This window comes from Myxocyprinus asiaticus, chromosome 24 (genome assembly GCF_019703515.2).
Source record: "Myxocyprinus asiaticus isolate MX2 ecotype Aquarium Trade chromosome 24, UBuf_Myxa_2, whole genome shotgun sequence".
NCBI classification, from domain to species: domain Eukaryota; kingdom Metazoa; phylum Chordata; class Actinopteri; order Cypriniformes; family Catostomidae; genus Myxocyprinus; species Myxocyprinus asiaticus.
The window spans coordinates 26,208,179-26,233,227 of NC_059367.1; the positions used below are offsets into that span (position 1 = coordinate 26,208,179).

Here is a 25,049-nt window from a genome sequence, read left to right on the forward strand (position 1 = left end):
AAACACAAATTCGATAAGAACATATTTGGCAGCAATATTTTGGGAACACAAGGGAATTTATTAGGCTTACACCTAATATGAAACTGTAATATGCTGAACTTTCTATATGTAATGATTTATTTAAAAAAATATGTATATTATTATTATTATTATAATTACTATTATTAGCTTTACATTTTTAATTGTCTTTAGTTCTTAATTTTTAGGCTGTTAGTAATTTCCCACCTGTTGATGTAGACGAATAGTTGCGTGATGGCAAATGGGGCTGGATTTGGGAATGTGGTAATAAAATATTTTTGATCACTTCATTATTTGAATTGCTTTTTTTCAATTAGTTTAAAGTGCAATTTGAATTTAGAAATGTCTTTTAAGTTTTTCATGTGTCAATAAATTAAATATTTTAAAGCAAAATCAATAAATCACAAATATTAAATGACCCTCGGCAGGGGGGTTGACGATATAATTGGATATTGCGGTATTTTTTAAGGCAATTGTCGACAAAATAACATTTTTTTTACATATTGCCCAGCCCTAGCAGCAATAACATCCACAAAGCATTTCTTGTAATTGCAGATCACACCTGTACAAGGGTCAGGAGGAATATTGCAACATTCCTCTTTACAAAACTTGCTTTATTTTTATTTTATTTTTCTATCCCCTTTTCTCCTCAATTTGGCATGCCTCATTCCCAATGCTCTCTAATTCTTCATGGTGGTGCAGGTACTCGCCTCAGTCCAGTTGACGATGGACAAATCTCAGTTGCCTCCGCTTCTAAAGACAGTCATCCTGCGCATCCTATCACTTGGCTTGCTGAGTGCGTTACCACCGAGACATAGCGCGTGTGGATGCTCACACTATTCACCGTTGCATCCCCGCACAACTCACCACGTGCCCCACCGAGAACAAGAACCACAATATAGTGACCACGAGGAAGGTAACCCATGTGACAACCGAGCCAGTTGGTTGCTTAGGAAGCCTGGCTGGAGTCACTCAGCACACCCTGGATTCGATTTTGTGACTCCAGGGATGATAGTCAGCATCTTTGCTTGCTGAGCTTGCTACCCAGGCCCTGTGAATTGCGTTCTTGATGTCATGTCAGTTATCTCAATCAGGTTGAGATATTTAAAGTCTTGCCAAAGCATCTTGCCAAAGCATCTCAGTCAGGTTCAGTTCAGGATACTTAAAGTCATTCCAATGCATCTTAAGCAATTTGAGGTCAAGATATTTGAGGTCATGCCTAAGGTCATGCCAGTGCATCTCAGGTTGGGTACTGGCATATTTTAAAGCCTGTTTGGGTCTTTGTCGTGTTACATCACCCAACTTGTGTTGAGCCTCAATTGGTTGACAGATGACAACTGTATTTTTTTGTTAAAGGGGTCATGAAGTGCTATTTTTTATAATTTCATTATCTTCACTGAGGTCCAATGATAATGTTATAACATTTATTTATTTTTTTTGCACCAAAACTGTCACGATTGAGTAATATATGATAATTTTCCACCCTGTATTTGGCCCTCTATCTGAAATGATTCGTTTTGGCCTAAGCGCCTCTTTAAAACTTCAACGTAAACGCCCACTGTTATGATTTGCCCTCAAATTCAGCAAACTCAACCGGAAGAGAATAAACAAGCCCCTCAACATTATCAAACAAAATAGCAGGGTTTACACTTAACGCACATCTAACACATTGTATCTGAATATATTAAACTGTTCATCTCAAGCACAACTGTTAACACTCAGAGTCAGCACCAAATATTCATGAATGAAACTGTTTACTTACGTTTTTGAAGTGTTTTAAACTGCCCCATCCTTCAATAACAGTCCCTTTGCAAAGCTTGAATTGTATTATGACTGTTTCACAAACAATCGACGCTGACATCAGCTGAAAAAACGAACACATCACAGTCCAAAAAAAACCTGTAAAATGACGCACACACATACTGTAGGCGCACGGAGGTGCACATCACTGGAAACACACCGAAACGGTCAAAGACGTCCATCATCCATCGTCAGAGATATGGACTATGTATACATACAACAACAATTAAAAACGGCGCAGATGAGCGAAACAATGCGTACATGACACGATTGTGTTCAAAACAACAAGAGGCAGCAGCTGAATGAAAGAGAATTGTTTCTCCCTTTCAGAGTTGTAACTAGACACCGCGTATTTTAAAAGTTGCGAGATACATGGCAGTGATCAAAGAGTCTGTGTAATTCATGTTTATATACAAAATAATTCAAAATAGTCCAGATGGGTCCCCTTTGGTCTTATGTTAGGAATTGTTAGCCACTTGTGACGTCCCTAACAGACAGATTTCAAAAAGAGACGTTTCAACAGCGTGTCAACTTTAAATGCTCTTTTTAGACTGGGGAGGATCTTTTGAGTTCTGAAATTTACAGTATGTTTTTATAGTACTGTTACCTCTTATATGTCTAAATATCAAGGAAAATGTCATTCTCCATTTCATGACCCCTTTAAATATAAGCTTAATTGTTTCCAGGAACCAGCCTTCTGATATTAATTAGGAAGTAGTGACAGAGGGTAACTTGCTGCAAAGATGAAAGACAGTTTTTCAAAGGTTATGTTCCCAGTTAATCGTTAAAAAACCCATTGAATGTAATACAATAAAGTTCACAGACTTCCTTCAAGGTGTGATAAGGAATTATACAATTGTCTGCAATTGTTCTGCTCAAGTAAACTACACATAGCCTTTTGTCACACTGACACTGGCACCTCGATAGTTGTCTAGGAAACGGCATTAGTGCTAGTCGCCGTTGAATTGCCATGCATTTAAATGTCCAGCCAATTTGTGTAGGAGAGAATGAGTTTAGAGGAGTGGATAAGGATGCGACTCGACAAAAGGAAATTGCCTGATGTGAAGGGCATAATGTTCCGTCTTCATCAGCACGTATGAAAAGCAAGTCTAGTGTGATTTACAGGGGAAATATTTGATAAGTTGTCATGGAAACTATTTCTGCTGTCCACTAAAGTTGCAGTTTTTCCACGAGAAATATCCCCTCCACACATATACACACACCCACGCACCACTTCTATCTGCCACTTCCCCAACGTGTAAACAGCTCTCCTTCTAGAATGTGCCTTCTTCAAAGCCTGCATAAATGAACAAGCAAAATGCCCAGGTGTCAGCACTTGGACCTTCTCTTGCTGCTTTCCTCCCATTTATTTATTTGCATGCTTGTCAACCTCTGTGTGTTAAGAGCCCTTTGTAGTGATGATGAGAGCTTGATGGTTGATTAATTAATTTGCTCTTTGTGGTTTTGATATAGCCTCTTAGACCATTTTCAACTGGTTAATGCAGTATGATCCATCGTCTGAAAGAATATAGTTCATGTCCCATGGTAGTATATGTCATTTGATGTCATTTCTGAACTAATTACAAGAATCAAAGCTACAAAAACATATGTTTTACATTACACCACCCCCTGAAACCACTTTAATTTGTTCTTATTATTAATGGCTCCAAAAAGAATATGGATACTTATGCAATGTTCCAGACAAGTCGGAGGTGGGAATACTCGAATTGAAATTCCCCACATCTGACCTCAAAGTGTTCCGCTCAATCATACGGCAAGGTCAAATATGAACAAAACAAGGTGTTTCCATGACTCATGAAGACTAATTTGTTTTCTTGTTCAAATTTTGGCAACTATAAAAACCATGAACACAGAATGCTTGCATTTTCGTTAAAAAAAAGCTGCTGCAAGTCTAAAAATGGGGTAACATTATAATTAAAATTGTTATATTAATATTATAATCATTCAGTTATTATAATTATATTACAATTAAGGCCTTCTCAGAAATAATTTAGATGGCATCTTGGAAATGATGTCAAAAGACACTTCTCACTGAAGTCTGGGATGATTGATCAGAACTTGAGCGCCAATCCAGTAGTTATTTTCAAATAAGAAGTAGATGAATTCTGAGTTGTCTGGAACGCAACAATAAGCCAAGCTTAAAATGTATGAATGTTATTACATTAGCAATGGAATGTTGCACTATGTTACGCTAAGTTTGACAACCATAATTCTTCTATTGTTTTATCATTAAAAACCTAGCAAACCGGGGGCCTGGTTAGCTCAGCGAGAAAAGACGCTGACTACCACCCCTGGAGTCACGAGTTCGAATCAAGGGCATGCTGAGTGACTCCAGCCAGGTCTCCTAAGCAACCAAATTGGCCTGGTTGCTAGGGAGGGTAGAGTCACATGGGGTAACCTCCTCGTTGTCACTATAATGTTGTTCGCTCTCGGTGGAGCGCGTGATGAGATGTGCGTGGATGCCGCGTAGAATAGCGTGAAGCCTCCACATGCGCTATGTCTCTATGGTAACACACTCAACAAGCCACGTGATAAGATGCGTGGATTGACGGTCTCAGACGCGGAGGCAACTGAGATTCATCCTCCACCACCTGAATTGAGGCGAGTCACTACGCCACCACGAGGACATAGAGCGCATAGGGAATTGGACATGCCAAATTGGGGAGAGAAACTATATAAAATATATCGGTTGGCCGATATTAGCCTTTCACCGATATATCTGTATCGGCATATGTCTACCGATATGCGCCAATATGAAAACTTTTTTCAGAACATATATTGCAGAAAACAATGCTTTAGAATTGGTGTCAAATCGTAGTTTGTCCAGCAGAGCGTGCTCTGACTCCACTGTTTACAGAGCTGTCTCTGAGCTGACGGTTCTGCAGACAGGGCGGAGTTCAGCGGTGAGGAGTTGAGCGGTCTCTTCTCGGTTAGTTGCTAACTAGTTTGTGAAATAACTACTGGAAAGTTAATAAACAATGACCCCATAATTTTCCCTTTTCAATATTACTAAAATAACATTAACCTTGTCCCTGACAACCATGTCACTCATGTCTGTTTGCTGTTAGCCAGCTATAGTTTGTCAGTGCAGTCAGTAATGTAGCAGATTGAAAGGTAAACATCAGAGCATCTTTTTGCAACTCAGCAGACAATGGTGCGGTGTTGGATTGTGTCTGTTGAGTGTTGATTTCACACTATGTTATTACCTTGTTGGTGAGACACAATGCTGAAAAGTAAAATAAACAACGTCCGTCTTTTACTCTCCGTGACAACGAGCTTATAGCTAACTAGCTAATCATGTAGCTACTTTCATTGTTGTCAGCTGAGTGGAAGCTAATGTGTAACCAAACTGTTTTGTTCAGGATTCACAGTTTGGTACCCCCTTCTACCGAACAATTCCAGTCATTGCATTTACAAAATGTAATATTTAAAAGTCTGGTTTTCCACCGTTGAAAGTTTCCCCTGAACTTGTACAGCAGAATACAGTGTAACACCGCTGCCGCTGTTTATCTTGACTCAGCAGTATTAATATAGTCAGCATTTGACTGATACTAAACAGTAATACTGATGTTTATTTAGCTATTTATTTAATTTGTATTTATTCTTTATTTTAATGTTAAGCATTTGACTGATACTAAACAGTACTGATGTTTATTTAGCTATTTATTTTTATTTATTCTTTATTTTAATGGTCAGCATTTGACTGATACTAAACAGTACTGATGTTTATTTAGCTATTTATTGTATTTGTATTTATTCTTTATTTTAATGGTCAGCAATTGACATAATAAACATACAGTACGGATGTTTATTTAGCTATTTATTGTATAAATAGGTCTGTTTTCATTCCAGCTCAAAAATTAACTATATCGGCCACCATATCGTTAATCGGTGAATTTTTCCACTCTAAAATCTGTATCGGTATTGGTCTCAAAAATCCCATATCAGTCGGGCTCTAAAAAAAACATTGTAACATAAAAGTAAAATCAAGTCAAATAATTTTTATTTGTATAGTTTTTTTATTTTTATTTGTGCTTTTCCCAATACACATTGTTCCAAAGCAGCTTTACAGAAAATCAGCTGTGATGTCTTTAACATCTCAAAAACATGAATAACCAACACTTCTGGAAAAATAATAAACAATTTGAAAACTTTCTATAGCTCTGTATTTTTTAACATTTCACAACTTAGTCCCGCTGTCCACATATGTGGACATTCATTTTTAGTAAAACTATTTGCCCTAGAATTATTATTTATATATATATATATATATATATATATATATATATATATATATATATATATATATATATATATATATATATATATATAATGCTCCCTATTTAGTGAATGACTTAACCTCCAATGTGCTGTCTGTCTGCACTGGTCTCAGAACAGTTCGAAATGCACCTTTTTTTCCTTCAAACTCCATATAAAGCCTCTGAAAACAAAATGTTTTTACTCAATGTGAAAATGCACAGTAAATATAAGATTTCAAAAGAAAACCTTGTGCTATTGTACACATTAGTGTACATGTGTGTTTAGCAGCGTGGCGTATCGAGATAAATAGCTCAAATTTTAACAATGGCATATCGGATGAAACTAGAGACTCTCTTTTGAATCAGACAGGTTTCAGTGTAAAAACGTAATAAAATTTCTTACCAAATATAGTTTTGTTGGCGTTTCTCCCAAAGACAAACTCCGCTGTGTTCGGCGCCATGTTGTTTTGACACATGACTCCGTACGTTGAAAGTTTAACCATTTACTGACAGCCCAGAGTCTCCTGAACTGAGATCAGTTGGTTTAAATGAAATGAAATTATGCGTTGCATATAGCGAAGCCAAAATACAACATCCATGCATGTGTACACGGGGTTGCACAAGGTTAAAATAAATGCCACTCTATTTGATATGTTGTTATCTACAACAATGATATTCATACACTTTTATGTATGGCTTGGGTGTCCAAATACTTTTTTCAGCCACTGTACTGCTGTGTGGCCTCTCAATTATCATCATTTTACACATTGTTATGTGGATAATGTGCTATTTTTGTGCAAAGTTCCACAAAGGGAAGGAGACCTTGACCTAGATTTCAATACTGTTTATATTGTGCCTATTTTACCTTTTTATAAAGCATGCCTCCATAACTGAACATGCACAAATTGGTACCTGCATACAGCTCTGGTAAGGAAAACCCCTCAAGTTTTTTGGTATTCCATTTGTATACACTCCCCTGTATTAGAGCAAATACTCAGGCGTTTCAAGAAGTACCTCTGGCTCTGTTAACTGAGACCAGAGTAAACATGCTGGTTGAGCTGTAGCCACTACTTTCAGAAACAGCAGAGCGGGACATTTTCTGAAATGAATTTTCACAGCCTATAAAATAGATGTTGGAAGTTGCTGTAAAATGACACCACAGGGGATCAGGCAGCATGAATGGTCAAGGCAATGGAAAAGAGTCACTATTCATACAGGAATTAAATCATTGGCTTTAAGCAATAGGACCTTTAAAATTATGATTGTGTCATCATTTACTCACCCTCATGTTATTTCTAACCTGTATGACTTTCATTCTTCTTTGGAATACAAAAGGAGATGTTAGGCAGAATGTTAGCCTCTGTCACCATTTACTTTCATTGTATGGAAAAAAATGATGCAATGAAACTGAAAGGTGACTAAGGCTAACGTTCTCCTTTTGTGTTTGGAACAAAATGTGGGTGAGTAAATGATGGCAGAATTTTTTATTTTTGGGTGAACTAACCCTTTAATATATTGCTTTGGAAACAGCAGTAATAGTTCTGCATTCAAATTAGAAACAAAATCCATGAGGCACAACACACATGTCATTACCAGAGCTTTGTGTTGACACGTTCACATTCACTTCTCACAGATTTTTTAGCGCTCATGTGACGTGTGTGTTTGTGCACATGCATGCATGCGTGCATGTTAGCAAAAAGACAATAAAATCAGCGTCACTGAAAAGGCCCTTTTGTTGAGTGACTCCAGCCACAGGTAATCAGGTTTATGGTTTCCTAGCAACAATGCCCATTCAGATTCCCCTCCAAAACAAACCTGACCAAGCTCTCCCGTTTTCTTTGAATTTAAATTAAACACACCATGGCCACTGTCGGATTTTGTTTTAATTCATTTATTAATTTTCCAATTTCTGTAATATTTGTTTCACCCAGCCTGTGCTAATATTTGCAATGTTAAAGTAAATGTATGTGTTGCTCATTTCTTGCACTATCTTTATTTGTATATCTTCTCCCCTCAGGGTAAGATGGTGAAGGGCATGGGAGGGGCTATGGATCTAGTGGCCAGCGCTGGGACTAAAGTGGTTGTTACAATGGAGCACTCTGCTAAGGTAGCTATAATCATATGTACATGAGACTGCATCATATTGGCTTTTTATTATCTTATAACTGTGTGTAGGTGTGTGTGTGTGTGTGCAATGGCAACATGAGAGAATGTAATATAAATTATGTTCCTCTCTCTTAAGAGGATTATGAAGCAGCTCTTGAAGATTAAAGGTATATGAACAGAATATGCATTGAATATATCATCCTATTGAGCTACACTCTTAAGGGTAATTTACACTGCCCCAACAAACACAGGCAAACACAGTGGTTGGGTTTTATTGGATCAGTGTGTTAGCACTGTTGGTGTTTGTTGGGACAGTAGGTGGGTTTCCATCCACGTGTTTTTATGCGCATTTTGGGATATCGTAAAAAAACTATACGCTCGCTTGAGGTAGATAAATGTTTTATTCGATAAGAAGAAATGCGCATAAACGCTGATGGAAACACATTAACTGAATAAATTCCTATGTAATTTATTAGGAATACAAGATGCGCATCAAAAAAGTAATGTGACTGGATAACTCATTCATAACTGGACTAACCAGCAGACCAATCGTCGCATCTGAAATGTTGCTTTGGTCATCCTAAAATAACGGTGTCTGGAAAATCCAAAGCCTGCATAGAGTTTGCAGAGCAAATTTGTTGAATACAAATGTGAACTGTGTCAAAGAGCAGGTTTATTGACACTTTTGATAAATATGTTATAGATCAGCATGGCAAAGACATAAGAAAGGAGGAACGCACACACATAGTGCTCCCAGAACTGTGTGACGCGCTGTCGCTCCCAGACATGAGACAAAATTCTTTACAGTTTTTGTCTGTGTGTTCTAAACCGTGGGTATTTTATTAATAATAGAGTCATAGTGGCCACAGTTTCTCCAGAATTGATGACGTGGCTTTATTCGCACATTGTTTTTGCAATATCATTGTTTTTCGCATAAATTAAATTTGCAACTTGGATGGAAACATAGCTAATGTGACGCTGATGGTTATGTTTCCCATCCATTTAAATCCAACAGCCAACTTCAGAATGCTTGAAATGTTTGTTTGTTGGCATATGTTGGTGCAGTGTGAAGCAGTTTTTTTAGAAGAACAGTATAGTGTTTGAAATGGTTGAACTCTCACGTGATGTTCTCCTGTTATAAATAAGCGCTGCTTCTGAATTCTCACGTGGACTCGCCGACGCGCTTGCGTCACACTACGGCAGCGTGGTGTGTCAGCTTCTGGCAGGAAGCACTTTTTAAAAGTTAATGACATTTTAATTATCAATTTATTTTTTACACAAACGTATCAATTTGCTTCAGAAGACATTCACTGATTGACTGGAGTTGTGTGGATTACTTTTATGATGCCTAAATATGACTTTTGGACCGTCAAAGTGCTGGCACCCATGTACTTGCATTATAAGGACCTGACAAATCTTCATTTGTGTTCTGCTGAAGAAAGACATTCATACTCATCTGGATGGCATCATGGTAAGTGAATAATGAGAGAATTTTCATTTTTGGGTAAACTACTTCTTAAACTTTTATTTAACCCGGAATATTCCTTTAAGTAAAATTAAAAGTAAAAGTTACAAAATTATCTTGGGATTTTAAGAATTGATATTTGGAATGTTCAAATGAAGATTACGATTATTCGGGGAATCAACATTTTTACCTAGCCCTAACATAGAACCTTTTACAGGCTTCAAACATAAGATCATAACATTTCAAAGATTTTTTTGTTGTTGTTGTTGCCAGAATAATTTTTTGCCAAAAGGGTTCTTTATTTGTATATAGAACCTAATTGGCATAAATGGTTCTTTTGAGTAAAGAACCCAGAGTCTACTGTATAAAGAACCATCATGAACCTTTTTTTTTCCAAGAGTGTGTGTATGGTGTGATATCTTTTCAGGATAACATGGAAATAACATGGAATTTTAAAACTGTGATTTTCATGTCTGTAAAGGACATGGAAATTAAGAAAATCATTGAGAGTCATATATGTTTTCTAGATAATTTATGCTCAGCCTTGAAGCATTTCATCAGCTAGAAGTAGCTCTTCTTAATCTCTATTAAATGATTTTTGCAGTAATCCCAAATGATTGGTAAAGTAAATTCATTGGTCAAAAGTTGTGAAACCCAGTTAGTTGTTATTCCTGCTGTGTGTTTGTTAATGTTTTATATGTAGAAGGAAGTGGTGATTCCATCAATCAGTTTTAATGAACACGTTCTTATTGAGGCACAATGCATGCTACATATTCTCTGCAAGAAGGGCATCATTATTTCCCATGAGTGACAGAATTTCTCTTGCCTAAGCAGACAGACTGGAGAGGTGTCAGTATTCTTTCAGCTTTCAGCTGTGCACAGTGGTAAGCTTGCACACAGTGCCAACAGTAGATGCAATGCATGTTTACAACCTTAAACAGTTCTTTAGGCAGTGGCACAGCTATAATAGTATATTCAATATGTTTGAAATACTTCAGTCAGAATAATATCTCCTACATGACTGCACACCCACGCAGTGTTGAGTAACGTTACTTTTAAAAGTAACTCGTTAGAATATTGCTTTACTCCTTAAAAAAGTAACTTAATTAATTAAAAAGTTATTTTTTATGGAAAGTAAAGCATTATTTTACTTTTGCATTACTTTTGTTTTTCCATCAACATGGCAGCCAATATGAATAATGAAGAATAAACACTGTCTTACCTAAAGCAGCAAAGTCCAACACTTGAACCTGCATCATATATGTCATCATGTGCTGTGCCCATCGAAAATGTCAGAGTCAACTTAAGATGTTATCAGGATAAAATTTAGTGAGAAATGCAGCCTAACATGTTCAAGGAAGAAGTCTGATGAATAAATGAATGTTTTTCACTTAAGTCATCTCAGTGCACGCTTGTTTTGTGTTGATCAACGGTGCATACAAACGCCACAACTTCAAAGGCGCATGTTGATACAACTTGAATGGAATAATATTTAATGCTACCAAAATGTCATAAAACCAGTTTGTTTCATGAATCAAACTACTTGTTTATTATAAAACAAAAATGTAGAATATGTTTAGAAACTAAGACATTTTCTCTGCGTACACAAACCATGTAGAACGTTGCTTGGAGTCAACGATCTAGAGTCAGCTTTTCTCATCCCATTCTCCCAGTTACAGGTAGCTGTAACACAGAGCAGTTTGGCTGCATAAGTCCATGAATTGAGCGAGTAATTCACCCTGTGTATCATGTCATGGCCAGTGGAAGACTAGTCTTATTATCCCTCTGCCTAAACACGCTTACTGATTTTTTTAATGCAATGTGTATTAACACATGAATCAGTCACGTTTCACTCAACCGAATGTTTTTGATTTCATATCACGCAAAAAACACTAAATGCGCATGTGCATAAGCGAGTTGATTGACAGGTGATGTCTGTATCTAAAAGGTGATTGGCCCTTTTACCTGCAAGTTGGGACTTCCGTTCTACATCCTTTGACTGTTGGGTGATAGAGCTTCTTGGTTGGGCGTACCAATTTCTCCCATTCATTTAAATAGAAGTGACTCGTCTCTCTCTGCTAAATGGTCTCTGGTCTCACACTCTATAGAAATACAATGCCAATCATGCACTACATCTCCTCCCCGAAGTTTTTCACTTTTACTCCTGATTTCTTGCAATACAGGGACAGTAGAGGTGTACAAAAGCAATGCATTACTTTATTTAAAAAGTAACTCCGATATTATGGTCTAAAAAAAAAAATTACATAACGCGTTACTTTTATCACGTTACCCCAACACTGCACCCATGTACAGTACAACAGATAGATTAGGGCTGACCCAAATCAAACCTTCATGCTTGTCATCATGCTGTCTGTTGTAAGAAGGCTAGTGGCAGTTTAGTGTTCTCCATCTGTGAAATGTGTTTAGATGTGTTCCAGGGTCACAAAATTTCTCGTCGGTAAGATTGTGAGTGTGGAGTCTCAGGTCTCATCTGTCCGGGCATTGAGAGAGTGAAAGAGATGGAGAGATATGGGCAGGGAAAGATAAGGTGATACAGTACATGCCGTTCGCATGCTGCCCTTGCTTTGTTCGTGCTGGCAGTGGTTGCCCTGGGGGGAGGGGGGCTTGGCTGGGTACGGGCTAAAAGGGCCAGCTGCCTGCCTATGGTGGGATGAACTCTCTGGACATGAGTAAAATTAACCACCATCAACTGTCTTAATTATTACCCCCTGATCCACCCCAATACATCAGCACATGAAGTCAGCAAGGCCTCTCTCTATGCATTATGGTTGCCGATGAATATAGTTGGCCTAGAGTGTTTTCTATACTCAAGGGCTTAGTGTTCAACAGTGCTCTGCTCACCTATTTTCTTGTTGGAAAACACAAGGGGTCATTCACACAGAACGTCTAAAAGAAAATAGATGGAGTGCAGCAAATGGAACAATGCAAGTGCCTCAAGATGCATTTTTAACCGTTGTTCAAGTTCTTTTTAACTTGACATGGTGTTTAAAAAACACGCATGCATGAGACACTGAATGAACAGCAAGATGCGCTGCAATGGTCAAAAATGTCCATCTAGCCTAGCGCAGGTTTAAATAGGACAGACAATTGCAAAACAGCGCAGAAGAATGGAAAACTCATTCAGTGTGAATGGCCCCTAACAATAGAGCACTTCAATACATAGAACAGATATTTTCTTGTTTTTAGGGCTGTCAAAGTTAATGTACATGATCAATAATGAATATTGAATTGTTAAATGGCTTTAACACATTTACTCTATTTGACATTATAACTGTGCAGATGAACAATGGAGTTCATATAATATGTTATTATTGAATTATTAATATTGTATTAAGTTCTGGGTTTGCATTTCCTTTGTGTTTTAAAAGAATCTGTTTGTTCAAATAAGACGAGGAAAGAGTGTGTTTACATAAATTTACGCTGTGAGTGTCATCCACACAATTTTCTGAACCTAATAATTACACATGGGCCTATTATTTAGTTTTCTGAAAGTAAAAGTTGAGGAAGATGTGTTGGAAATGTGTGCCAGTGCAATGTGTTACTTTGCCTGGTCTTAATGTTGTTTGATGTGTTTCTTAGGGTGACAAACACAAGATTCTGGACAAGTGCAACCTGCCTCTGACCGGAAAACAGTGTGTGGACCGAATAATCACAGAAAAGGTGGGTTTTGATTGGGAGGAATCATTGATATTGCCATTTTAACATAAGGAAACTGAAAGAAGCTTAAATCAACAGCCCACACCTTGTCTAAGCAATCTCCTTTGGTAAAGAATGTATGTAATGTATTCTGAAGTTTATCAATATTCTGAATTAACTGTGCACTAGATAAAACTTCTGTCACAGCATAAACAGCTTTGAAAGGGGTTTGCTATTTTCTCTATAACACGTGCAAAGGCATAAAGGAGCTGATAAATTGTTATGAAGCTGCACATAGGCAGTGGAAAATGAAAATCCAATTATTGGGCTAGCCATAATCAAATCTCCTGATCAGAGCGATGTAACATATTGACTGTTTTTTCAAACGCGGAACACCTTAATGTGAATGTTGCTTAATAATATTATCAACCATGCCACATGGCCTGGGTTTAGAGAGCTTGGAATCCCAGCTGCATCTTGGAGACTAATACTGTGTGTACACACTCGAGTTTAATGCTACAACACTGTGAATCCATTGACTCAGTGGGGAATGTGGCACAAGGACGTAGAGGGAAAACGCAAAGGTGCGCAAAAGTGACACTCCATCATGCTACCAAAAGTTGAGAAAATGTACATTTTTGTACATATTCATGTACAAAATACATATTCTGATGTAGACATCTATTCACCAATTAGAATTTTAGAGATGCGGTTCCAGTGCTTTCAGAAATCCGATTTGCTGTATCCCAATTACTGATTTCAAGACTGTGGCTGTTTCCAAACCATCAAAACGATCTTACACATTTCTATCCGTCAAATGGTCTGTGCTTTTCTAGTATGTAGGGGCCCTAAAATGCTCACATTAAAGGAATATTCCAGGTTCAATACAAGTTAAGAAATTAGCTTAAAAAAAACAAAAAAACAACAACTAGTGAACCTTTTGTAGGATTTCCTTCTCAACAGATTTTATTTTAATTTTACTATTCCTGAAATCTGTCCTCAAGCTCAAGGTTGATTGGTCCGTCATTACTTTGAGGTGACGTGCAGTTTCAAAACTTGCAGTATACTGTAGACAGCCTCAAGCTGTCGATGTCAGTCACTTCCAGTGCACACACGGTATATCTCATCAAAGGCACTGGGGTCTGTATGCTTGCATGAGGGCCTCCTAACGAGATGTTTCAGGGGCACTTGACTGATGCAGGCATTCACAGGTAATCTCAGCCAGCCTCTCGTCTCGCCACCAGAATCGCTGGACTATATAACAGCAGTCTGCTACTCTTTTTTTCTTCCTACCTTCCTTTCCTCCTTCCCCCTTTTCTTTCATGCCCTCTCTCTCTCCACACACACCTCTCCCCCTTTTCTTCTTTGTATGCTTTGCCAGTGCTGCCTTTTAGAAAAATTACACAACGTGGTTTCCAGTGAAAGGATTCTGTCAACATTTGGAAAGGTTAGACCTCTCCATCGACACTGCCACCGCCCTCTGTTCAACCTGTGTTTGTCATGCCACCCTGCTGTTTAACACAGCCCCTGTCTGTCAACCTAAAAAGCTGAGCTTTAGCTTTAATTCCAAGTAAAACCGGTCAGCTATTTAACCTCATTTTAGGGACCTTCCACCACAAAATGTTAACAGGAAACTGGAACTGTTTGAGACAATGAATGGGACTTAATGTATGTGGTTCAGATATTAGTTAATGGACTGCTTTATTCTTAGTTGCTTTCAGTGTGATCATTATCATAGAAATTAAACTACTATTCTGAAGGACAAACATCCCTTTAGTCTTGAATGCACATGAATTTAAAGGAATAGTTCCCCCAAAAATGAAATTTCTCACCGTCATGCCATGCCAGATGTGAATTTTTAGGGGAATTTTTTAGCTCTGTTGGTCCTTACAATGCAAGTGAATGGTGACCAGACCTTTGACACTCCAAAAAAGTAATCCATAGTCCAAGTAGTAACTTTTTGCCATAAATCTCCACTTTCACTTTCAAAATGTGAAAGAATATAAAATTGAAAGTGAAAGTGAAGATTTATAGTAAAAATATACTTAAATATTGATCTGTTACTCACCCACACCTATCGTATCACTTTTCGAAACATTGATTTAACCACTGGAGTCGTATGGATTACTTTTATGTGGTCTTTGTGATTTTTGGAGCTTCAAAGGTCTGGTCACCATTCACTTGCATTATATGGACAATAGAGCTGGAAAATTTCTTCTAAAAATCTTTGTTTGTGTTCTGCAGAAGAAAGATAGTCATTCACATCTGGGATGGCATGAGGGTGAGTAAATGATGAGAAAATTGACATTTTTGGGCGAACTATTCCTTTAAGGCCCAATTTGTAGTTTTACAGTTGCCTAAAAAGTATTTGGATACTTTTTGACAATTAAGTCACATTTAATAATGTATTCATTTCATTTGCATAGATAACAAAATATTAAATCAAGTGGCATCTGCAAACAAATGGTGCTAGACATTTTCTCAGAACTAACTTCCCTTTTCAGAGCCATTTTTCAATTATGTTTAACCAACTGGTCCCAAGGTCATTTTAATGCATGTATGAAGTCCATTCCCCTCAAGTTCACAAAGGTGACCTAGCAGAGGAACCACATGTGTAATTCAGCACATTATCTATGGATATGGTTAACATATTTGTTTCACATAAATACTTTTTGTCTTTGAGCAATATTTCTATTGTTTTATTATTTAAAATCTGAAAAGCCTTTGTTTTGAAATGTTTGCTTGAAAAGTGCTATATTTCTTTCAAATAAATGCCACTTGGTTTGATATTGTGTTGTTTAATGCTAAGACATTCATACATTTTTAAGCATGTCTTAAATGTCCAAATATGTTTTAGTGCCATTTTATCTCCAGTGATGGAAGTTTTTATAAAAAATATTGCTGGCAAGCTGTGATGTGATTGTGCCATCCATCTTTGCCATATTTTTATTGTTCAATTCCCCTTTCTCCTCCACTGATTGTTGAAAAAATAAACAAGCATGCAGTACAATATCTCTAAGAAGAGTAAACAAAATTTGGACTTTCAGAGTTTACAGCTGGGACTCTGGCAGGTGGATTAATCCCTTTGCTTTCACTGTTACACACTCCAGCAAATCCTCCAGCAATTAGAGACTTGTATTACAGGTGGAGGAGATGAAGACAGGAAATAGAGACAGCAGGATTGATGCAAACTAACAGCAAGCATGCTGCTCTTGGCAGGTTCATGCTCCACAGGTCATACGTGGAACGAGACAACGGGAGCATTAGATCTGGGTCACGTTACGTCAAAGCATGAAAATAGACTGCTGGTTTCATGCAAACTTAAGTGATTTGGTTCAGTAACAGCCATGCACTATGATCATGCATTTGACCCATCTGTAGGTTGTTGTGAGGCAGAGTATTGTGTATGCATATTATATTATCATAACAATTTTGGTCACACCTAAGGTTCTAAATATTAACACTACTTAATCCATAAAGCATTATGAACTAACAACGAACAATGATTTTTACAGTCAAGTAATTTTTATTTGTATAGCGCTTTTCACAGTACACATCGTTTCAGAGCAGCTTTACAGAAAATCATGCTGTAACAAAAAGTTTTAATTTATAAGTATGCTATTGTTCATTCATTGTTCGTTCATGTTATATCATAATGTATTAACTAATGTTATAATGTATACAATCTTAAATGTAAAAAATATAGGGCTGTCGATTTAACACGGTAATTCAGAGCAATTAATTATATAAAAATAACGTGTTAAAAAATGTACGCAATTTATCATGTCCCCGGACCGTAATAAGGAAGATTCCTGAGCAATTCAAGCTTTAAGTACCACCTGTTTTCTCAAGGGGGCAGTAAGCGAAACTTCAGCTGTATAAGCAATGCGCAGCTTATACAGAGAACAAACCAACCCTTCAGCAGACAGCACAACATGAGGGGTGCATTCCATTCCGAAGAGCTCATCCCTATGCCCTAATCCCTTCAGAGGGTTTACCCTCCTGAGTGAGAGCTTCAGAGGGTTGAAGGGTGTAGGGCTCAAAATTATCAGTAATTCGGAACGCACTTCAGCGTCATCTATCCAAGCCAAAGGAGCCACTGCTGTCGCACAAAGGCTGACGCTAATGAACATTACCTGCATGCACCTAATCAGAAATATTTACACATGATTTTGCATCACTAACTGCTTTCAGAATAGACACTGAATAGAAATGATTGTTTAAATATTTATGACTTTAGGAAAAAGTTAAGCTTCATGTTTAAATTTTTTTACATTTTATTTTAATAAAAAAGAAACCAAGATACAAATGCACAGTGCATTTATTAAATAAATAAATAATGTATTATTATTTTATTTAAACTCCTTTAGAATAACTGATCCAGCGAATTACATTAAAATAACACAAGCATTAACCAGTTTCAAACAAAAAGCTAGGGCTTTAAAATAATTTTTAAAAATTCTTTATAATAATTACAGACTTTTATGGACTATGAAGATGAAGGGATGTGACATGTATTTGTTTATATAAACAGATTGCAGTTGCAGCTAGTTTCATTTACACTAAATTAAACTTGGCAAACCTCCATATTTGTGACATATGCTCCGTTTCTGGTGCGCTTGGCAGCGAAGTGTCCATCAGTTGAACCCTACGGAAACGCCCGTTTCGAAGGGCCCTTCGGTTTGGAACGACCCTTCAACATGGTGGCCAGAATCGTCCCTCTTCGAAGTGCCCTTCGGAGGCAGATTTATCCCGTTTGGAACGCAGGGACAAGAACGTGTTCTTGCGTTCAAAAAACAGCTTGATGGAATGCAAATCCGAACTAAGGGATCTCAAGAAGCGTTTTTCTAAGTATTAAACTACGTTTAAATTTACACAGCGACCCAAAAATTTTATGTTTATGATGCAACACAACCAAAGTGAGATGCTCAGCGTCCGTCTGACATAGGTGTACATTGACGCATCCTTAGACAAGCCCTCCTATTAAATCTCAGACTGATTGACAAATTTAATAGCAAAATGGATTGCTGTGTAATGTAGGCCAATGATTGTCTTATGTTCAGTAATATGTAAATAAACAATACTTTGGATTCTAAAGCCACTTTTTGTATTGTCTTATCAATGCTTAACTCCTCTGCCACAATAACATAATGCATTTTAATTATCTGAATATATAAATTATATATATATATATATATATATATATATGCACACACACACACACACTACCGATCAAAAGTTTTGAAACACTTATTCTTTATTATAACTTTTTTTCTTCACATTTTAGAATAATAGTAAAATCAACAAAACTATGGAATAACATAAATTGAACTATGGGAATTATGTTGTGACTAAACAAAATCCAAAATAAATCAAAGCTGTTTTATATTTTAGCATCTTCAAAGTAGTCACCCTTTGCCTAGAATTTTCAGACATGTACTCTTGTCATTTTCTCAACTTACTTCTTGAGGTATCACCCTGGGATGCTTTTTAAACAGTATTGAAGGAGTTTCCATCTATGCTGAACACTTATTGGCTGCTTTTCTTTATTATTTGGTCCAAGTCATCAATTTCAAAACCTTTTTTATTTTATTTTTTATTTTATTTTTTTTATTAAATAAATTAATATGGTGGCACAATTATATTTTTGTCTACAAAACTAATTTCAAACATTTAAGCATACGCCTTCAGATCAAAAGATTTTGAAGATCATGAGAAATATTTCAGTCAAGTGTTTCAAATGTTTTGACTGGTAGTGTATATATATTATTTGTAATTATTTAAATATAACAATTTACAATTATTTCATCATTATATATTGAATTATTGTTATTTGAGGGGCTTTTTTTCAGCAAATATTTACAAATGCGATTAATTGTGATTAATTTGATTAATCGGCAAACCATGTAATTAATTCGATTAAAAATTGTAATCGATTGACAGCCCTAAAACATTAGTTTATACAATAAGGTTATCTTTGTTAACATTAGTTCACTATATTAGTTGACATGAACTAACAATAAACAATACCTTTACAGCACCTGTTAATATTGGTTAATGGTAATTTCTAGGGGTGTAAATATTTGCTCTGACTTTGATTCTATTACGATTCTTTACCTAACGATTGCGATGCATCGTGAAATCTTAAATTAAGTCACGATTCCAATTTGATTTGATTATTTTGGAACTATTTATATATATATATATATATATATATATATATATATATATATATATATATATATATATATATATATATATATATATGTATATGTATATATATATATATATATATGTATATATATATATATATATATATATATATATATATATATATATATATATATATATATATATAATATGTATATATTTAAATATGCATAAAAAAGATTCAAAGTTTTTGCTAAACATTCTTAATTTAGACAGTACAGACATGCACTAGACTTGAGCACTCGAGTCACATATGCATTTAGGACTAAGGAGGTTTGGCTTAGATGTGTATCGCTCCCTATCCCTATATTCTGTAGCATTCACTATAAAGAAAATGAATGAACGAGTGTGTTTTTGTTCAGAGCCACATGTCTGCCCACCAATCATATTTATTTAAACTGAGTTCTATTTGTGGTTAAACTAATTCATGGAGAAATAACACATTTTATGGAGATATAAAAGCAATAATAACATAATATATCATAATCCGGAAAGAAAGCAACAACAATGAGCTTACTTTGGTCAAATGGGCGCAAACAATTATGAATAATGACACAGAAAGCCGAATTTGGCAGTATCCATCCATCCATCAATTTACCTGCTTATCCTACGGTTCGCTGGGGGTGAACTCGGCAGCATGAACTTTCTTACTTTAAAAGTGAGCTTTTTCCCTTCAATCTTACATGCTCCACTCCTGTGGCAGGAAGGTTTGTGTAATCTGTCTGACACACTCTGTATTACATTGGGTATTAATATAGTAATGATAATCAGTTATTAAATTCCGTAATCGATGCATCAGAATTTCTTTGTCAGATCACGCATTGCAATGCATCGATGCATTTTTACACCCCTAGCCATTTCTACATGTACTTTTACATTTTTTTTTTATAAAAAGTTGTTAACATTAACATTAGTTAATGCCTTATGAACTAACATGAACAAACAATGAACAATGGTATTTTCATAAATTAACATTAACCGAGATTAATAAATGCTGTAAAAAATATTGTTCATTGTTAGTTCATGATACCTAATGCATTAACTAATGTTAACAAATGCAACCTTATTATAAAGTGTTACCAAAATGTATTAGTAAATGTAGAAAAATAACATTAAACAAGATTAATAAATGCTGTAAAATTATTGTTCGTTGTTAACTATTGAATGTAAACTAATGTCAACTAATATATACACAATCTTATTGTAAAGTGTGACCACAATAATAGCATTATAGGTTACTATTATATCAATAACATGTTCTGCTCACCTCAATAGTGAGTGTCCTTATTAATTGTTTAGGTGATATCCTTTTTTTTTTTTTTTTTTTTCTGTAAGCTGAATTAATTTGAGAATGCAAAAAAAGCAAAATGCAAAAACTGCCCCAGTTTACATATGAATAGTTCAATGTTCATTTAATCAAGCTGAAGTTAGAGTACATTACCGAAATTAGAGCAATAGCATTCGCGCCCAGCATTAAAATGAAACGGGGTGCAAAGGGCCATTTTGTTTTAGATCTGCAGTGCATGTATTGTCTAATTTTAAGACCATAACATTATAGTTTGTGCACTCCCTAAACACTGAGGTTTAGTTGTTTTCTACTGTGGGTTTTAGTTGTTTAAAAGGTTATGCATATTTGGATCATTTAGTGGGCTTAAGTAGTACCCATGTATACCTAAATTTACTAATATTTTAATTTAAATGTGTTTAACGTGTATTTTAGGAACATTGGGCCTCATTCATGAAACATAAGTAGAACTAATTTCTGTGCAAAATATTCATTAATACGATTTTTTTCAGGGATAGTTCACCCAAAAAAAATAAAAATCATTTACACTCAAGTTGTTCAGTGCATGAAAAAGATGCAAAGAAATGTAATGGTGACTTGAGACTAACATACAGCTTAACGTCTCCTTTTATGTTCCATGTAAGCAAAAAAGTCTTACAGATTTGGAACATAATGAGGTTAAGTGCTGATAAATGACAGAATTTTCATTTTTGGTTGAACTATCCCATTAAGTAAATTGTTGCATTGTTGAAAACGATTCACACATAAATTTGATCTACTCATGTGTCATGAATAAGGCCCAGTGCCTTTATTTTCAAGTCAAAACAGGAAGAATGTCATTTTATGCATTTTTTGTTACACTGCATTTTTCTACCACATCTGACCACATTCTCAAGGTCAGAGGAGTTTAACTTATGCGTGGTTGCACATTTAAGGGCACTTTTTTCATGGTTGCATTGTTCTTCATTCTTTTCCAGGCAGTATTCGATGTGGACAAGGACAAAGGTTTAACCCTAATTGAGATTTGGGAGGGTCTGACACTAGATGAAATTAAGAAATGCACAGGGACAGACTTTGAGGTGAATGACTTTATTGATAAATTACAGGAACAGTTAATGATATTGAACACCGTTTCCATTAAACAAGATGACGTTTAACAACAAATGATGCCCTTTTATGCTCTCTTGATTAAAAACTAACAATATTAGCTAGAATACAAAGTCATAAATCTGCCTTTTATGCTTTTTAGCCTGATTTAATTTTTGTTTTTGTTTTCTCAAACAGGTCTCTCCTAACTTGAAACCAATGCAGCAGATTTAACGCTTAGGCAAAATGCTTAAGGTTGTTGGGACTATTCACAGCTGGTGGAAACCAGACACTTGTTAAATCCCCCATGCACATCCTTTGGAGGCATCAACTAAAGATTTGTGTGGAAATTTGACTGAAGCATGCTCAAAACAACAAATATTCAATATGCTCCCCAAGCCACAACAGAGTCGTCATCTGTTAAAATAACTTCCATTAATGTGATATCTGAATGCGTAGTAAAAACCATCAGGTTTTTTTTTCAGTTTAGCAATTGATTTGAATGCAATGGTTTTGCAGAATATTCTCAAAGAGTATTGAATGAAGAATATTGTCAATAACATGTATTGTATTTAAACAGGCAGAATAATCTGTCTACATTTCACAAAACAGAATTGTCATGTTCTAACTCAAATTTACAGGTAAAATGTTTGGTCGGAATTGTGAGGCCTTAAATATTTTATTTACAGTGTACATATCCTTTGTACAAAAACAATAAACGTCTATTTGTCACACAAGTCAAAACATACCTTGTTTTTTTCATTACGCTTTTTATATCGACTCATCATTGATAAGTCTTTAAATATAGGCTATACACTGAAAAAATTTAATTAAATTGTAATGCTATAAAATTAAGTAAAGTCTACTTAATTTCATGACATAATATGGATAGAAGTGAGAGAGTAAATTTTTTCTTACAAATCTGATATACAGTTGTGCTCAAACGTTTGCATGACCTTGTAGAATTGGTAATATATGTACCATTTTTAAAGAAAACATGAGTGAGCAGGCAAAACACATTTCTTTTATTTCTTATGGGATTCATATTCAACTGAAGGTTATAACAGAATGGCACAATCATAAAACAAAACATGGCAACAAAGAAAAAAATGAAATGACCCCTGTTCAAAAGTCTGCATACCCTTAGTTCTTAATACTGTGTATTGCCCCCTTTAGCATCAATGACAGCGTGCAGTCTTTTGTAATAGTTGTCTATGAGGCCTCAAATTCTTGTAGGTGGTATAGCTGCCCATTCATCTTGGCAAAATGCCTCCAGGTCATGCAAAGTCTTTGGTCGTCTTGCATGAACCGCACGTTTGAGATCTCCCCAGAGTGGCTCGATGATATTAAGGTCAGGAGACTGTGATGGCCACTCCAGAACCTTCACCTTTTTCTGCTGTAACCACTGGAAGGTCAACTTGGCCTTGTGCTTAGGGTCATTGTCGTGCTGGAATGTCCAAGAGTGTCCCATGTGCAGCTTTCGTGCGAAGAATGTCTGCCAGTATTTTCTGATAACATGCTGCATTCATCTTGCCATCAATTTTCACAAGATTCACACACCCCCAAAACATCAGTGAGCCACCACCATGCTTCACAGTGGGGATGGTATTCTTTTCACTATAGGCCTTGTTGACCCCTCTCCAAACATAGCGCTTATGGTTGTGATCATAAAGCTCTATTTTGGTCTCGTCACTCCAAATTACAGTGCGCCAGAAGCTGTGAGGTGTGTCAAGGTGTTGTCGGGCATATTGTAACCGGATTTTTTTGTGGCATTGGTGCAGTAAAGGTTTCTATCTGGCAACTCGACCATGCAGCTAATTTTTGTTCAAGTATTGTCGTATTGTGCTCCTCGAAACAATCACACCGTCTTTTTCCAGAGCAGCCTGTATTTCTCCTAAGGTTACCTGTGGGTTTTTCTTTGTATCCGAACAATTCTTCTGGCAGTTGTGGCTGAAATCTTTCTTGGTCTACCTGACCTTGGCTTGGTATCAAGAGATCCCTGAATTTTCCACTTCTTAATAAGTGATTGAACAGTACTGACTGGCATTTTCAAGGCTTTGGATATCTTTTTATATCCTTTTCCATCTTTATAAAGTTCAATTACCTTGTTATGCAGGTCTTTTGATAGTTCTTTTCTGCTCCCCATGGCTCAGTATCTAGTCTGCTAGGTGCATCCACGTGAGAGCTAACAAACTCATTGACTATTTATACACAGGCACTAATAGCAATTTAAAAAGCCACAGGTGTGGGAAGTTAACCTTTAATTGCCATTTAAACCTGTGTGTGTCACCTTGTGTGTCTGTAACAAGGCCAAACATTCAAGGGTATGTAAACTTTTGATCAGGGCCGTTTGGGTGATTTCTGTTAACATTATGATTTAAAAAGGAATTGTGATAAAGAACTATGTGATAATAAATGGCTTCATATGATCACTATCCTTAAATAAAAGACAGTTTTTTTTGCATGATCAGTCATATTTTCAAAATCAATGCCAAAATTTCACAATTTCTGCCAGGGTATGCAAACTTTTGAGCACAACTGTACATGGTATTTAAATAAGATAAGTAAAATTTAATTGAACATTTTACTAGAAAATTTCACATTTTTAACTTTCATTATTAACACTTTAAATAATTTACCACATAACATACAGTATGAAAGCTTCATGCATGCACTGTAGTCTTTTAGACATCACCTGTTACTGATAACGGCATCACAATTGTTTGGGTCGTGAACGGGTAATTTTGAGTAGAAAATTAACTTCAGATTTCACAAAACAAGAAGTTAAACAACAAAATCAACAATAAAAATGGTGTAAATAAACTTGCAAACCCATTGTAAGTCCATTAATTATACAAACCAGATGTATGCTGGGAACAACAGTTTCGATAAGTAAAATGTACTTATTTTATTTACCAGTGAAATTAGCAAATAAATATAACAAAGTTGTCTATTGTATGATTGATACATGATGATGCATTGTAAAAATAACAAATAGGCTAATCATAAATCTATTTACTTGTAAGCTAAAGCATTAGTTTTTACAAGTTTGAATTAAAAACAAATGTAGTATTTACTTAATATTTTCAAGTTCACGCTTAAACTATACCTTTTCAATGTAGAAAGTACTTAATCTTTTCTG

At 35.9% G+C, this 25,049-nt stretch overlaps 1 protein-coding gene across 1 annotated transcript in view; it reads left to right on the plus strand.

The window, feature by feature from the left end:
• The window catches only part of LOC127414804 (succinyl-CoA:3-ketoacid coenzyme A transferase 1, mitochondrial-like), a 64,151-nt gene extending 41,498 nt beyond the window's left edge, over nucleotides 1–22,653 (plus strand). Inside the window, exons 14-17 of the mRNA XM_051653125.1 lie at nucleotides 8,116–8,205; nucleotides 13,270–13,350; nucleotides 21,799–21,900; nucleotides 22,106–22,653. Coding sequence (XP_051509085.1) covers nucleotides 8,116–8,205; nucleotides 13,270–13,350; nucleotides 21,799–21,900; nucleotides 22,106–22,141 — 309 coding nt within the window. The 3' untranslated portion in view covers nucleotides 22,142–22,653. The remainder of the gene's footprint in view (nucleotides 1–8,115; nucleotides 8,206–13,269; nucleotides 13,351–21,798; nucleotides 21,901–22,105) is intronic.
• Nucleotides 22,654–25,049: the final 2,396 nt, after the last annotated feature.